Source organism: Nannobrachium achirus (assembly GCF_963921795.1).
Source record: "Nannobrachium achirus genome assembly, chromosome: 16".
NCBI classification, from domain to species: domain Eukaryota; kingdom Metazoa; phylum Chordata; class Actinopteri; order Myctophiformes; family Myctophidae; genus Nannobrachium; species Nannobrachium achirus.
Window position 1 is genome coordinate 58,204,293 of NC_137823.1, and position 17,170 is coordinate 58,221,462.

At 42.7% G+C, this 17,170-nt stretch overlaps 1 protein-coding gene across 1 annotated transcript in view; it reads left to right on the forward strand.

Moving 5' to 3' along the window:
- The window catches only part of LOC308300550 (intraflagellar transport protein 172 homolog), a gene marked incomplete at both ends in the record, with an annotated part of 112,140 nt that overhangs the window by 85,421 nt on the left and 9,549 nt on the right, over positions 1-17,170 (forward strand). Inside the window, 11 exons of the mRNA XM_080744410.1 lie at positions 1,624-1,722; positions 2,557-2,666; positions 5,317-5,380; positions 5,602-5,688; positions 8,056-8,172; positions 8,964-9,074; positions 9,469-9,588; positions 12,078-12,173; positions 12,631-12,690; positions 13,509-13,607; positions 13,947-14,100. Of these exons, the coding sequence (XP_080600536.1) occupies positions 1,624-1,722; positions 2,557-2,666; positions 5,317-5,380; positions 5,602-5,688; positions 8,056-8,172; positions 8,964-9,074; positions 9,469-9,588; positions 12,078-12,173; positions 12,631-12,690; positions 13,509-13,607; positions 13,947-14,100 (1,117 nt within the window). The remainder of the gene's footprint in view (positions 1-1,623; positions 1,723-2,556; positions 2,667-5,316; positions 5,381-5,601; positions 5,689-8,055; positions 8,173-8,963; positions 9,075-9,468; positions 9,589-12,077; positions 12,174-12,630; positions 12,691-13,508; positions 13,608-13,946; positions 14,101-17,170) is intronic.

A 17,170-nucleotide genomic window follows, 5' to 3' on the forward strand; every position in this document is an offset into this window, starting at 1 on the left:
GAAATAGATGTAAGCCATTTACCATGAGAGGGAGTGGGTTGTTGGCTGATTTACCACTGTTCAGGGTTGTGGCACGAGCTGAAGCCGAGAGCCAAACAACCGTGAAACAGTGGTAAATCAGCCAACAACCCACGACCCTCGAATGGTAAATTGCTTTTCTACCACTTCTACCATATACCGTAAATCACCAATTAGTAGCCCGGGCGTTTATTTCGCAAAATGGGGTCGGACCCCGGGCGCTTAAAAGGGACCAGGCGGCTATTGGTAACAGGCTTTTATTTATTTTGGCACTGGCCAGCACTGGGCCATTATTTGGTACATTTTTCTTTCTCAAACTATATAATAGTATTAATAATCAAAATGTTATAATAAATGTTATAATTATGATTATTTGTATTATTTTAATTGTTACCAACACCCAGAAAATAGCACATTTCGATCTATTAGACCAAACCTCATTTAGAAAATATCAAGAGTGTATGAAAGCCTTTTTAAAAAATATATATACGTCTACTATACTATGGGAAACTTTCTCCAAAAGAATCAATTACCGCATGCCAGCAAAGACGGATCTAGAAGTCAGTCAACGACCCAATTAGCGCAGAAGTCCTGCAGCTGGTGCTGTTCTGACTGGACTCGCTGACATGACCACTGAACAGCTCCACTATCCTGACATTAAACCATTTTGGTATTGCATTATGATTAAGCCTTCTGCATTCCCCTTGAACCTCAAAATAATGGATTACTTCTTCAAAATGTGGACTGAATAACAAGAGGCAGCAACAGTACGCAAACGCAAACTTTGCATTGTAGCAACGTTTTAGACAGTAATGAATGGTGGTCAGTGCGCAGAGAGCAGCAGACTCCTTTTTTCCTCTCTCTTTTTTTGGTGTCCTTTGGCAATCTGTTCCCCGACGCACAGACAGTGCGTCCTGCGCGTCATGGTAGCGCAGCACTGGGCTGGGCTGGGCACCATATACATTTGGCTTAGAAGTGTCTGTCCACAGGGCTGTGAGCTTGTAGATTTGCTGTTTTCAGCGCACTACCGTCATGCAACATATGACCCGTAGCGACGCACAGTGAGTGCGGTGCGTTGCAACGTGCTGTCACAGCACTGCTGTGAGCTTGTAGATTTGCTGTTTTCAGCGCACCACTGCCATGCAACATAAATGACCAGTTAAGTTGAATAAATAGCAAATAATACCAAACAACCAAACAAATAATAGCCCGGGCTCTTACATAAAACATAATAAGGATAATATTAATTGCAAATAGCGGCCCAGGCGCTTATACGAACCGTGCGCTTATTTGAAACAGGCGTTTATTGCGCAAAATGGGGTCAGACCCCGGGCGGATATATGGGACCCGGCGGCAGTTTGCCACCGGGCGATTAATTGGGGATTTACGGTAAATGAAAGAAAACACTGTTGTAACTTGCAAGGTTATACTGCAACACAACAGTGGGCGGGGTCCATGAGCCAACTCAAGGTTGTTGACTGATTTACCACTGTTTTAAGCCAATCAGAATCCAGTATCTGAACATGTGACCACAAAAAGTGGTAGAATGATGGATCTATACTTGTCTGCACAAGTATAGAATATAAAGGTGTGTGTGTTTTCCAGGCAGCAGAACTTGCCATCAAGTTCCTCAGTGGGGATCGTGCGGTCGAGGTGGTCCAAACGGTGGGACCGCGCCTCACACAACTCCGAAAGTACAGCGCTGTAAGCATACACACACACACACACACACACACACACACACACACACACACACACACACACACACACACACACACACACACACACACACACACACACACATGCACGCACGTGCACACACATTTCAATCAATTGTTTATGTCCACATAAGAGATACAGTACAAGGACACCCATATTACAAGGTGCTGTAAATAATGTACAGTCAGCAAATCCTGGACAAAATATCCAATATGGAAAAATACAACATTTTCTGCTGTAAAATGTATCACGATGCACAATTTTATCACGATTCTTTTTCACGTTGGTTTTTATGTTTTTTTCCAAGTTACTTGACAAAAACAAGACTCTCTGGGTTCCTTTTGGGAGGTCTAAATTGAACTTTACAAGTATGTGTAACTCTGACAGTATACAAATGAAACCAAATTACGGGTCCATTTGGTTTCATTTGTATACTGTCAGAGTTAGGTGGAGACCTGGACATTTTAAAGTTTGAGAACTACTGATTTAGACCAAAATGCAGGTTTAAATTGAATTCTGCCATGAATCTCTGCATTAACGATTAAACAGGATTTTTTTTATAAGGCTCCCTCTATTGTATCACGATATATAGGATACCTCTGAAAAGGCATATTGTGGAGACATTGTATCGTCTCAACGATATTTATCACCATATCGACCACCCTTTAGCAGAAAGCATCTCTTTTTCCTGTTCATTTCAGTGTGTGGGTTTGACCCCCCTCTTTTCACCTCATGTCTTTTGTTGTCTTGGCGTGTGTGTGTGTGTGTGCGTGTGCGTGCGTGCGCGTGTGCGTGTGTGTGTGCGTGTCTCTATGGAAGGCTGCTGAGCTGTACCTGAACCTGGATCTCATTAAGGAGGCCATCGATGTTTTCATCCAGGGAGAGGAATGGAATAAAGCCAAGAGAGTGGCCAAGGAGCTGGACCCAAGGTTGCACGCACGCGCACACACGCACGCACGCACGCACGCACGCACGCACGCACGCACGCACGCACGCACGCACGCACGCACACACACACACACACACACACACACACACACACACACACACTAGTGACTTAAAGCCCCTCTAGTGACCTCTAGAGGGGCTTCTTCCACCCAATTGGATCAGAGTGGGTTTGATTCTGACGAACATCGTCCTGCTCACTAGTGGGGCTAAAAGTGACCTGTCCCTGTGTCCTGCTCACTAGTGGGGCTAAAAGTGACCTGTCCCTGTGTCCTGCTCACTAGTGGGGCTAAAAGTGATAAAGGTGGAAAAAGCTGGAAAATATGAAATGTTTATTTGTGTGCGTGCGTGCGTGTGTGTGTGTGTGTGTGTGTGTGTGTGTGTGTTTTGCAACAAATGCTTTAAAGTTATACCATGTAACTTTTTTTATAAAACAAATCTTAAAATTGTCCTAACTGTTAAATCGCTAAAGTTTTAGAACACCCACTCCGTTATTTTCAGCTTCTGAAGCCTTCTCTTTATATTTTTTCTGTGATCCTCGCCGGGGTCCGGTTTTTGCGGAAAAATTACGTCATCATACACTACCGGCCAATCACAGCGAGGGTTATTCACTGCCGGCCAATCACAGCGCATCTTGCTGACTTCTCAGTAAGTAGCTTGCCTCAACAAAACAACAGCATATACTCTATGCATATACTCGGGTGAAGGAGTCCGTTTTTCCGGAATGCCTGAACGCACAGGAACCAGGGACCCCTCTAAAGATAGATCTCGGTGAGGTGGAGGCAGACGCGGGGGTGTGAGGCCCGGTCCGCGGCGAAAAACGGCCGAAAGACACGGACGCGACCACGGTTTGCTATAGAGCTACTGACCACTAGTTGAGCAACTTACACAGTATAGCTTTAAAGTGAAATAAAACAATGTACCATTAAGTTAATATGACCCAAAACCCCCAAAACGAGTGGACATTTTAGGGCACTAGATGAAAGGCCATGGAGTCACCACAATCAGTAAGGCTTATCCTCCCAGGAGTATCAAAGTGCACAGCAATCCAGCCAACAGTTTTCAAGACATCTTGTTTGCGTTTCATGCCCTTTTCCGGGCAAAGATTTGACAAAAAATGTCGATCTGTCAGCTAGTTGATCCTCTGTTTTTGGCGAATACGATGCGTTTTGTAGATCTGCTATTTTTGCATTTTTTAATTGGAAGCCTGAATTACTTTTAGCTATTTCTTTTATTGGAATCCTAAGAACTATAATTTTTATTTAAATTCAAATGCATGCACGTTTATGTTCTTATGTTAACTTGATGAACTTAAATACAAATACATTGGACATGAACAAAAGACTAGTACCAGTCATTGAGCTACTAATATAGACATGAACAAAAGACTAGTACCAGTCATTGAGCTACTAATATAGACATGAACAAAAGACTAGTACCAGTCATTGAGCTACTAATATAGACTGAGGTAATTAAAGTGGTCATTGCATGTTTGGAATTGTAATAGCTGAAATTAAAAATGTATCAGTATTCTGATATTAACCTGCAGGCCGCATTAAGTGAAGGTGGGGCCGCATGTGGCTCCCAAGCCGCCAGTTGCCCATGTATGGTATATGGGGCTTTTAAGCCGTGACATAATTTTGTAGTCAGACCTCCAAGCAGATTTATTGTCAATATCTGTCCCTCGCTATTTCAACAGATCCGAGACAAAAATAACGACTAAAGTATAATTCTACCACTTTCCTTTCAACAATAAAGAGAAGAAAAATTGGTAAATAGTAAAAACTAGTCCTTACCCGTTCAAAGATATGAGCTCTGAAATGATGTGCAGTGTGTGGGTTATGGGATGTGCACTGTGCACACAGTATATGAGGGATGGAAAGTAACTTTAACTGGTGCTTGCATGATAATATGTAGGAGCATCAATGTAAGAAATACCCGTTTCGTTTAATGGCTACAGAGATACTGTGTACCGATCTGCATGATTTTTGGACAAAATCTGTAACAGGGCCAGACAACAGACCCCCCCCCCCGCCCGCCCGCCCGCCCGCACACACACACACACACACACACACACACACACACACACACACACACACACACACACACACACACACACACACACAGCTGGTTAAACATGTTGCCTCATGCTAGATGCAGAATAGATATGCCTCAAGCTAGATGCAGAATAGATATAGATACACCACACAAATGCTAATATACAGCATATGATTTGTGAAAGTGACAAACGGGCTTCACAGTTATGTTAGGTGTGTTCATATGCTAATGGTGATGCGATTTCAGATCAATTGCTCCAGCCACTGAGGAGAAACGCTGTGACAGACACTCACTCAGACAGACAGACACTCAGACAGACAGACAGACATTTGGAAAATTATATGTTTGATAGTAAAAAGATTCGCTTTTTTGGGGGGCAAAAGTTTTCCTCTGCCTACAAAATGATGTCAGACTTAACAGCCCCATAGGGTTTAAGTGGTTTTAAAGAGTGTCAAAGCAAACCATCAGTGCTTTTAGCTTCACCATATTGGGTGCAATATATTACATACTGTACTCATGAAATAACAGAGGGTGAATATTAACATCTTTCATCTCACCCTGTCTGACTCCTGTCAGGTATGAGGAGTACGTGGACCAGAAATACAAAGAGCACCTGAAGAACCAAGGCAAAGCAGACTCTGTAAGTATCAGAATACAACCTGTTTCCATAGCAGTCACATTAGGCCTTTCTTGACATTCCCCCTTTTAGTAAATCACTATTGCTTTATTTCAAAATGTAACGACTGTGTGTGTGTGTGTGTGTGTGTGTGTGTGTGTGTGTGTGTGTGTGTGTGTGTGTGTGTGTGTGTGTGTGTGTGTGTGTGTGTGTGTGTGTGTGCGTTGTGTTGTGTTGTGTTCCAGCTTGTGGGAGTGGATGTGATGGCAGCGTTGGACATGTATGCAGAGAGAGGCCAGTGGGACAAATGTCTGGAGACCGCCTCGAAACAGGTAAACAACGGCTTCATTAACTCATCTGGTGCCGATCCCGAACTAGTTCGGCTTTATTTCAATCCAATACAATCTTTTTTTTATTAATTCACTTACCCCGAGCTGCTTGTAGAGTCGTGGGTGGTCCTGGCTCGCTAGCCGCTAGCCAGCTAGCCGTTCTACTCTGTCCGACGATATATTCCATTAAAAATGGTTTAAAATACATTTTTGAGCTCCCCAATGTTCACCCGATGTTCGGCGCCGCTTCCGATGAGTACACGAGTGTGCCGATCCCGAACTAGTTCGGCTTTATTTAATTAAATGAATAAAATGATAAGAGGCCTTCTGAAGCCTGGCTTGATTTTTGTAGCTACTAGCCGAAAGCTAACAACGTCCCGGCCGGCCGTAATTTGCGAACGCAATCGCCAATCTCCGCCTAATCCAATGAAAGACCGCATCTTTAAAGGCTTATATCTCTTTTTTGTGTTTTAGGGAAGCGGCGCGAGGTTTATTCACGGCGAAATCACCCAAAAATGATCTTTTAGATGACAAAATGGGAATAGCCATTCTGTTAGCATCTTCATCCGGGACATTTCCATGCCGTGCATGAACGTGAGCACGTCAGGTCCTGGAAGCTGAAGTCCTGGAAGCTAAAGCGCTCGCCTATGAGAGATGCGCTGGCATTCTTTGGCCCCTAGAGGGCGCTGGCACTCAATGAGTTAACAACCCATTTAGGCCTAGAATTATTGAATGCTTTAACCGGTGAAAAATAGCAGATATACAAGCTCACAGCGCGGCACCGAGGGCCGCGCTGCGAGCTTGTAGATCTGCTATTTTTTTTAAAGTCGTGAAAATGTGTGCAAATCTTTAAATGTATGTATTTTCAAAGCGAACGTTTGCAACTCAAATTTTGCTTCTGGGGGGTCCCTGGAACTAAATATTTTGAGATGCGGGTCCGTGGCCAAATACATATCATTTTGGGGGTCCTTCACATGAAAAGGTTTGAGAACCACTGACATAGTAGTCTCTCAAGAACAGACTAACTGAGCTCCATTTCAGTGAAAAGGATCTTTTCTTTGACGATGGCTGGCCAGATTGCTGACATGGAAACATAGGTTTTTCAAAAAGTCTTAGAAGGATTCAAAAGACACTTATAGAATCGGGTCAAAATTATAATTTTCACGATTTAAAAAAAATAGCAGATCTACAAGCTCGCAGCGCGGCACTCGGTGCCGCGCTGTGAGCTTGTATATCTGCTATTTTTCAATAGTTAAAGCATAAAATAATGATACACAATGATGTGTACCCGTTCTAAATGGGATAATATTATAATTAGTTCATTATGATTATTATTGGATGCCCCCGAGACCATTAGAACCAAATTGGCAGTCATTAGTCACTATCTCGTCTATTGAAATTAAATGGCAGTTTCATAAGCAATAGAATGCATTCTGAAAATAATTGTATCATACTTTTTATCTCTCCTGATGCTCAGACAGAACTTGTTTGCTAAATTGTAAAAAATGTCCATATTCTAAAATCGTCGCTGCAAGTCACACAGTAATGAGGTCATAAGTCAGTGATTCTCTAGCTTTTTTATTTCAAGGGCCCCCGTTTGATATGATTTCCCAATTAAACTAAGAGTTTACTAATCTATTTGTACGGTGTTGGAGTTAGCAGACCTGTTAGGGTCCATTTGGTTCCTCAGAGACCCCCTTTAACCCTCCCAAGGATCCCTGGCTGTCTCCAGTACCCATCCAGTACCCATTGAGAAACAGAGGTTAACACATATTTGAAGACATTTTTGTTATATGACACCCTGAGAGGCAACAGTATAACTAGTCCCCCCAGGAATCTGCAATTCCGCGATCGGAGAAAAATTCTCAGCCATTTGCGGATATTCTGCCGTCCGCGGAATAACAGTAAAACCTGACATTATATCAGTTATTACTCCTATTATAAAACAATTTGTAGCCTTCATGGTGAGACCACCTCATAAGACTTTGCTTCTCAGGGCCTGGGGGAATAGTTTCTATTTCTATTCTCAACGATTATTCGAATATTTGATTATTCTAATGATTACAATTAATTGTAGCTATTTCATGAAGGGCTTTACTTGATTATTAGAACTAAATCATAGTTTGCTTAATAGCTGGTCATTTTAGGTTGTTTTTTCCGCGGAATCAAGAATTGTTCTCCGCAGAATTCCGTAGAATCAGGATTGTTCTCTGCGGAATCGAGACTTTTTCTCCACGGATTCCTGGGGGGACTATATAACCAACCAGCCAGGCCCTCCGGTTGCAGTGTTGATACAAAGACAAATGCTCAGTATTCATTTATCTTAATTGAATATAATGTTGGTGTGTACGCTCGTTGTTGTGTTTGTAGGACTTTAAGATCCTCCACAAGTACGTAGCGCTGTACGCCACGGAGCTGATCAAGGACGGGAAGCCATCGCAGGCTCTGGGTCTGTTCATACGACACGGAGCACCGCCCAACACCCAGGTACACACCATCACACCCAACCCCCACCCAACCCCCACCCAACCCCCACGTACACACAATCACACAGACACGCACATTTAACATTCTCCACTGTCGTCTCTTCAGGGGTGTCACACCAAATTCTGGATACAAGGATTCACTGCGCCCCCCCCCCCCCCCCTTTAACTATTGAAATATAGCAGCTATACAAGCTCACATAGATCTACTATTTTTGAAGAATCTTGAAAATGTGTGCAAGTCTTTGAATATTTCAAATCCTTCTAAGGTTTTTTGAAAATCCTATGTTTCTATGTCAGTGGTGCTCAAACCTTTTCATGTGAAGGACCCCCAAAATTATATGTATTTGGCCACGGACCCCAATTTCAAAATATTTAGTTCCAGGGACCCCCCAGAAGCAAAATGTGAGTCACAAATGTTCGCTTAAAAAATACATATATTCAGACATTTGCACATATTTTCACGACTTTTCAAAAATAGCAGATCTACAAGCTTGCAGCGCGGTACTCGGTGCCGTGCTGCGAGCTTGTATATCTGCTATTTTTCAATAGCTAAAGTATAAAATAATTAAGGCCCCTCCACCTAGATATTTACATACGGTATCTATAATCTGTCAGCAATTGGCCGTTCTGTCTATATCCTATTCCTGCCTAGTCACTAGAGAGTATACTGTACATACTATTCATACTATAGATATACATACTATAATATACAGTATATCAGAGAGTATATAAATGTAACCGAATCCAGTAAAATGGGTATTTATTTTACTGTGTACTTGTCTCTCTCATCAGAACTTCAACATATACAAGCGTCTGTTCATGGACTTGCTCAACCTGTTGGGGACAGATGCTGCCGAGTCGTACCGCATGTGGGCCGACCTCCGCGATGTGCTGCTGCTTCTGGTAAAAAATATATACCGGTATATTACCACAGCACGGGGCTCTATTTTGACCCTTCCTGAGTTAAATTGAAGGGAAACTTCACCCCATTGTTCTAATGTGAAGAGATCAATAATATTAGGTGGCAAAAAAATAATAGCATTTCTTCTGTGTACAAACTGTAATTCTCTGTGTAACGTTAATGTCACTGGGTGTGAGAATCTACAGAATATGTACCGTATGTATTTGTTTCTCCTTTACTTTCCATGCCCACATTTTTCCAGACACACACTTTAACTAATCCAGCCACAAGCCTCAATGTTAACTAAACCAGCCACAAGCCTCAATGTTCTAAGCTTGAGAAAGATTTACATTTCAGGGACATTTTGAATGTGGGTTTATTTGTTTTGTTCTCCAGTGTGACAACCTCTCCAAGTCCTCAGAAGCAGGCTCTCCAGCCCAGGAGCAGTTTGAGGAGATGCTGCTGGTTGCTCACTGCTGTGCAGCGAGGTCTGCTGCCAAGGGAGTGGATCAGTTGGTATGAGAACAACATGCATGCACACACACACACACACACACACACACACACACACACACACACACACACACACACACACACACACACACACACACACACACTGCTTAGTGCTTGGTCGCTGGTATCTCCATTAGAGATAGGGTGAGAAGTTCAGTCACCCGAGAGAGACTTGGAGTAGAACCGCTGCTCTTACACTTGGAAAATAGTCAGCTTAGGTGGTTCGGGCATCTAGTACGGATGCCCCCCGAGCGCCTTCTTAGGAAGGTCCACGATGCAGGTCCCACTGGGAGGAGACCCTGTGGCAGACCAAAGACCAGATGGAGGGATTATATCTCCAAACTGGCTTGGGAACGCCTCGGTATACTCCCTGAGGGAGTGGAGGAAGTTGCTAAGGATAAGGAAATCTGGAGGTCTCAGTTGGAACTTTTACCCCTGCGACCCGAATCTGGATAAGCGGTTGAAGATGGATGGATGGATGGCTGAAAGATTGTTAGTGATAGATTGATAGTATTGACATTGGTTCTCACCCATTCAGGCCGGGAACACTATTTAGTGTATTACAGTACATGTACAGTATGTAGCAACACATTTGTTTTTGTAGGCTAACTTTTGAATAATATTATTTTTCAGAAAACTTTGGTCAGGCCTAAATTGGTTAAGAAGGTATACAATGGTACGGCCACTTGTACAGGCATGTTTAAAATAAAAGCATGAATATATTAATCTATTATTTTAATAGCATAGTATTGAATGCACAATAACATATGTTAAGTACACGAAACACAATTTTATACACAATATATGTTGTAGTCCCACCTAGGGATGGGTATCGAAAACCGGTTCTTGTTGAGAACCGGTTGCCCGTGGTTCGGTTCCATGGAATCGTTAGCCAATGTCCTTAACGATTCTGCTATCGATTCCTGCATATGCGCGATGACATCACGTCACACACGCGACGCGCTGCCTTGTTTAGAAGCAGCCAACATGTTGTCTGATGCTCTGGTCCTGTGACTAACTAAAGCAAACATAACAAGTAGCAGGCAGTCTACTTTATAGTGGCAGCCTACATAATACAGATGGTGCTGGTTACCTTTGCAATGTACGGATATATTCCATAATCCTGTGTCTGTCAATGTCGTCTCAAAAAAGAAGAAGAGAAAAAAAAAAGCATCGTGTCACCAGGCTTTCCTGCCTCCAGACGGTCCATGCAGAAGGAGTTTACTTTCACTTTCATTTAACAGAAAGCAACAGCTTTGCAAAAGCTCTTGCAAGGCTGCAAGGTACAGAAAAAGCCATCCTATAGCCTAAATGTACCTTTATTTTAGCCAGTTTCAAAGGAAAACCACCTCCCGTTTCTCTGTTGAAAAAAAAAAAAGTCAGTTCACTTTGCGTGGTGTCGTTGTGTGTCTGTCCGCACGCTGGATTAATCAATGCATGTCCAGGTGAAGCCCGTTAAAAGTCGTTATAGTATCCTCCGATAGTTTCACAAAGTACATTAAGCAACAGAAATGTATTATTTAACATTTTAAGTCCCTTACAGAGGTTTTACAACCCAAACAACAGGAACAGTGTCATGAGGTAATATTTTGCCCTTAAATATTTGAAAGGAATAGACTAGAGTCAGACTACTGTGACATAAGGTAAATTTCTCACCTTGAAAACAACAAATGCAACCTTATTTATTTTAGCTTTTAAGACAATCGTTTTAAAACAATATTTATTCAATAATAATATTTTTAATAATATTTGAAATAAATTATCTCAATATGTAGCCATAATTTTAAAATAAAGTTTTTGCCATAATCATGCAGCTCTAACAGTGACACAGACATAGCAGCAATGGCACAGCAATTACAAATATAGGCTATATACAGTAGTATGTATTTTTAACTTTAGGCCTTTCAGTGAATGATCAGCTGGCATCAATATTATATCCATATTAGGGCTACACTGTAAAAAAAATAAGTTGTGCCTTCACATTCTGAGCACTGCAAAAACGGGACGTTGGATTGAGCTTTTTTGGGTGAAAAATATAAATAAAAACTAGAAAAAGAAGAAAATGACAGGAGGAGAATAAGGAGTGGAGGAGGTAGAAAAGACCATTGGCCACTATTTCTGACCAGCCCCCTGCATGGCGAGGGGGCTGAGAATCGATAAGAGAATCGATAAGGAACCGGATCGATAAGCAGAACCGGAATCGGAATCGGAATCGCTAAAATCTTAACGATACCCATCCCTAGTCCCACCCCCACCCTACGAGGTAGGGGGTCCCTCCCTGCTCCATCTCCCCATCAGTTTGGGGGTCCCTGGCCTGAAAACGTAGAAGACCCCTGATCTATTATGTAGTGTCACATGATTGCAGAAATCATTCATGTGTTAAGAACTGTATGTTTTATACCATATCCTTGCGTCCACCCACGTACCCTTATCTCAATGTAATCAGGTGGGGTTTTCTTTGAGCGTCATCAGATTCACTCCTGTGTTTGCAGGTGAGCATCTCCACCAAGCTGTCAGTCTCTCTGCTGCGCCACACAGAGCTGGTTCCTGCCGATAAGGCCTTCTACGAGGCTGGCATGGCCTGCAGGGTAAGAACACTGATAGCATCATGGCCTGCAGGGTAAGAACACTGATAGCAACATCACGCTGTCGCGCTTACAGTGAAAAGTTCTCAGCCGAAGCAAGTATCAAACTCAACATTTCAGAGATATAGTGAACAAAACTGATTAGGATTTTATTGAATTGTTTCTATGTTTTACATTGAACATGCTGCATGCCCATCTACTGAAATCAAAATACAAAAATCGCCAAAACAATAGAAAGCAGTAAATGAAAACATTTTAACACTCATCTTTTCTTTTCTCTAATTACAATCTAAAATATGAACCCTTGTTATGAAAAAACAAAGTTGTCCTTTAATCCTTGACACAACACACACACACACACACACACTGTGTTTTGTTCTGCTACCACTGGAGTGCCCAAGACAGCACGTTGGTGTCCTCAGTGTAAACGTGTCATTCTCTGCTTCTCCGTTCCTCACAGGCCATCGGCTGGGAGAACATGGCGTTCATCTTCCTCAACCACTTCCTGGATCTGGCAGACGTGAGTTAGCCAATCAGAGCTCACCTCTTTGCACAGACAGAAAGGGAGTCTCCAGTATCAGACACACGTTTTTTTTCTTTTTTTTTCTAAACAGAATCATACCTATTATTTGTGTGTGTGCAGGCACGTGCAAACATAGACATCAAAGGGGGCTTGAGCCCCTGCCCTTTTAAAAGACCATGAATGCAGTTTTTACTATGGTGAAAGAAATGCAAAATGCCCCCTCTTTCCAAGCCATACCTGAAGGCAGCATTCAAAAGAATGTCCTTGTCCAAACTCTACCTGAACTTGAATGCAGCATCTTATGTTGAATGAAGTGCCCTCTCTGTGTAGAAATCCATGCTGTTACGCCACATCTCCAGTATTGCCTTTTTTATGCTTAGTTTAGTGTCGTATCAAGTTCAAGTCAGTTTATTGTCTGTTTACACAGAAATTTGTTGTAATGTGCATAAAGTGCCAGCCTACTAAAAACAACTAAAAAGAAATACACCACAGTAAAAACACAGACACAAACAGACGACAGCACAAGACCAGCAATAAAACAAATCCACCTGGAAATTGTCCAATTCCAAAATTCTAAAAGTTCATTCCCCTGTCTGCCCCCCTTCTTGTTTAGGAGGGTGATGGCATGGGGCACAAAACATTTCTTGGTATCAAGTACTGAAAATAGCTGACCTCCAAGTTCACAACGCGTCGCAGCGCGATGCGTTGAGCTTGGAGGTCAGCTATTTTTTCAATATTTTCACCAAAAGGCCCTTTTAGACATTTCAGCCCCTGCCTCTTAAACATTGCATGTCCCTGTGTCTCTCTCTCTCCAGGGTATTGACGAGGGCACCTTGGACGCCCTGGACCACTCAGACTTCCAGGACACTGACATCCCCTTCGAGGTCCCTGTGCCCTCCAAGCTCCATGTCACCGTAAGACCCCTACCTCTGTTGACCCATTTATTCCCAACAGACCGTTGGCCTCATAGCATATGAAGTTACCAGGCCAAGGACCCCTTATTTTAGAGCACTGGGTCATTGGATGGATTTTCATTTTCTGAAAACGATATGACAATTATGCTGAGGCCTAACGATACACTGTAAAATTCAGAGTGTTCAATTAACTCTTGAATGTACTATATGCACAGCACACATGCGCAGTATATTTGTGCACTTGCACAGGTTTGTGATTTGTGATGGCAGCTGTTTTCCTGGGTCCATTTTCTATTCTCTCTGTGTGTGTGTGTGCGTGCGTGCGCGTGCATGTGACAGGAAAGCCAGCGCGAGGAGATCCGTGACTGGGTGCTGACCGTCTCCATGGACCAGCGAGTGGAGCAGGTTCTGCCGCGCGACGAGAGGGACACGTACGAGGCGTCGCTGATCGCCGTCAACAGCGGCATCCGCTCTCTGCCCTGCGTCATCACTGGTACATCACACACACACATTCATAATAATAATAATAATAATACAACTTTATTTGTATAGCACCTTTCATGACATGAAATGCAGCTCAAAGCGCTTTACAGAGCAGAAAATGAAGCACAAGTGCTTAACAGAGAAAAAGTAAAATAAAATAAAAAATACAGAATAAAAAGAAATAATTAAAATTATTACAATTAAGCAGAGAAATAACAATTTCAGAACAGTGCGGACGTCAATTAGCAGCACAGGGATTTAAACATTCAGCTAAAAGCAAGAGTAAAGAAATAGGTCTTGAGCTGTGCTTTAAAGCTATCCACCGAGGCTGCCTGTCTTAGGTGTAGTGGGAGTTTATTCCAGGCTGTCGGTCCGTAGAAGCAGAAAGCTGCTTCACCATATTTTTTATATGTCATTGTTGGCGTCTCAAGTAGGTCTGCACTAGAAGACCTGAGTGGGCGGGTTGGAACATATCTATGCAGGCAGTCATAGAGGTACGAAGGTGCCAGACCATTTAGAGCTTTATAAACAAGTAAAAGTATTTTAAAATCAATCCTAAAAACAACCGGGAGCCAGTGTAGCGATGCTAAGACTGGAGTAATATGTTCTCTTATCTTAGTTTTAGTTAAAACTCTGGCTGCCAGGGGTGTTGCACCAAATTCTGGGCCCTGGGTACAAGGATTCACTGCGGTTTCTCGGACGAGTGGATTTTTGAACCATCACTAAAAGCCCCAGGACAAAAATCCACTCGTCCGAGACAGTTTGCCCTCCTGGCCCCCAAGCTGTGGAATAAAACTCCCTGTTCCACTTAGAACAACGGACTCACTCGCTAGCTTTCGCCGTGGACTGAAGACTCACCTTTTCCGACTCCACCTAAACCCATAGCACTACTGAAACACTCAATGACCATACATGTACAGTAGCTAGTTAGCATTTGTTTTTAGGTTTTTTTAGAATCCTTTTTTTCTTTACTGATTATAGTGTTGTTGTTTTTTTATTGATATTCATATGCATTTGTTATATTGTTGTTGATGTTCTGACATATTATCTTGTTTATTATAGTGATGTATTATCTGCTTATTGTAAGTCGCTTTGGATTAAAAGCGTCTGCTAAATGCCTAAACTGTAAACTGTAAACTGCGGGGCCCCCATGAATGTTCTTCATAGGGGGGGGGGGGGGGGGGGGGGGGGAGAGCTGCGCTGCCAGCTTGTAGATCTGCTATTTTTAAAATCTTGAACATTTGTCTTTGAATATTTCAAATCATTCTAAGGTTTTTCAAAAAAACCTATGTTTCTATGTCAGTGGTGCTCAGACTTCTTCATGTGAAGAACCCCCAAAATGATATGTATTTGGCCACAGACTCAAAATATTTAGTTCCAGGGACCCCCCCCCCCAGAAGCGGAATTTTAGCTGCACACATTTTCACAACTTCAAAAATAGCAGATCTACAAGCTCGGCACCGAGTGCCGCGCTGCGAGCTTGTAGATCTGCTATTTTTCAATAGCTAAAGTAATTAAGGCCCCTCCACCTTGGGCCCTAGTAACTCAGTCCCACTCAGTGGTGAAAGTGGTTTGAAATTCTTGCCGGAACTGTCCCAAAATTGGCCGCGCGGCGAAGCTGCGCGGCCGGAAAAAATTGGGAGGCTCTAACCCCCCAAAACCCCTGAAATGCATAGATAACTGCATTTTGGCATAGTTATACACACAATAAAAACACTACAGGTCCTACACCTGAAAGGCAACGGCATTACACTAACTGTAACATGAAACATGATTGAAATCCTAAAGGAAATAGGCCTATCTATAATAAGACTCTTCATATTGTTCATTGTTCCATACAGAAGGGTATAGCAGTAGGGCTAGCAGAATCACCTAAGATAAGATAAGATGTTTATGGTCACTGTACAACAACATTTTGTTTAGTATATCCACATAAACACATACAGTAGCAGCATCAACAAAGAAAGAAATGCTGATAGAGCAACATTATTCTATCCTGTCACCATATCCTGCTCTCTTTTTTGTTGTCACCCCAGGCCCCCACACACATGTAATGCATGTTTGAAAGCTCTACATTCCAGATAATATAATATATTATTATTAATATTATTATAACCAGTTATCTAAAGTAACTAAGTAGTCTACATTTACTAAAGTACTGTATTTAAGTACAGGTTTTAAGTATAGCCTATACTTTACTGGGGTATTTCCAAAGATGCAGAATAGAATCATTTTGGTCTATTCTGCAGCTTAAGGGTTAAGGCTGCATCGCATGCAGGCACCATGGCAGGCACAGTGCCACAGACACGACGAGTCTCTCCTAGAGATGGGATTTATGGCTCTTTGAAGTGAGCCGGATCTCTAGGATCCGTTCCTTTCAAAGAGCCGTTCAAAAGACTGGCTCATTCGAAGGAACGGCTCCCTACTGTGAACCGAATCCTATATCGTTCATTTCAAAGAGCCGTTCAAACGACTCGATTCGTTCACGAACGTCCCACCTACCCGCTCCGTGTCAAACACTGAAACAAACCGAATCGATTACACTGACCTACACAAACCCACGGGAATAATTTAGAAGCACTTTATCAGAAAATATAGTCTAACTAGTAACACTTGTGTAGCCTACTGTATGTTAATCTGACTTTAGTATAGGCTATTGTTTTCTTCCTGGACGTGCGTTTGTGGCAGGTTATTTTTAACATGGGATTTTTGACAGCTGGCTTCTCCCTTTCTTAACGGAACTCCGTTCCGTCTCCAAATGTTTTAACGGAACGGGGGTTCCGGCCGTTCCGGCTCACTTTCACCACTGGTCCCACTAACCCCTCCCACCCTTGTAAATGGTAAATGGTGCATTTATATAGCACTTTTTATCCAAAGCGCTTTACAGAGATTGTGCATTACATTCACCCATTCACGCACACATTCATACACCGGTGGCGGAGTTAACCATGCAAGGCACCAACCTACTCACCGGGAGCAACTAGAGGTTCAGAGTCTTGCCCAAGGACCCTTCGACATTAACTCAGGGGGAGCCCGGATTCGAACTGGGAACCCTTCGGGAACCCTTCGTGCTCTAATAG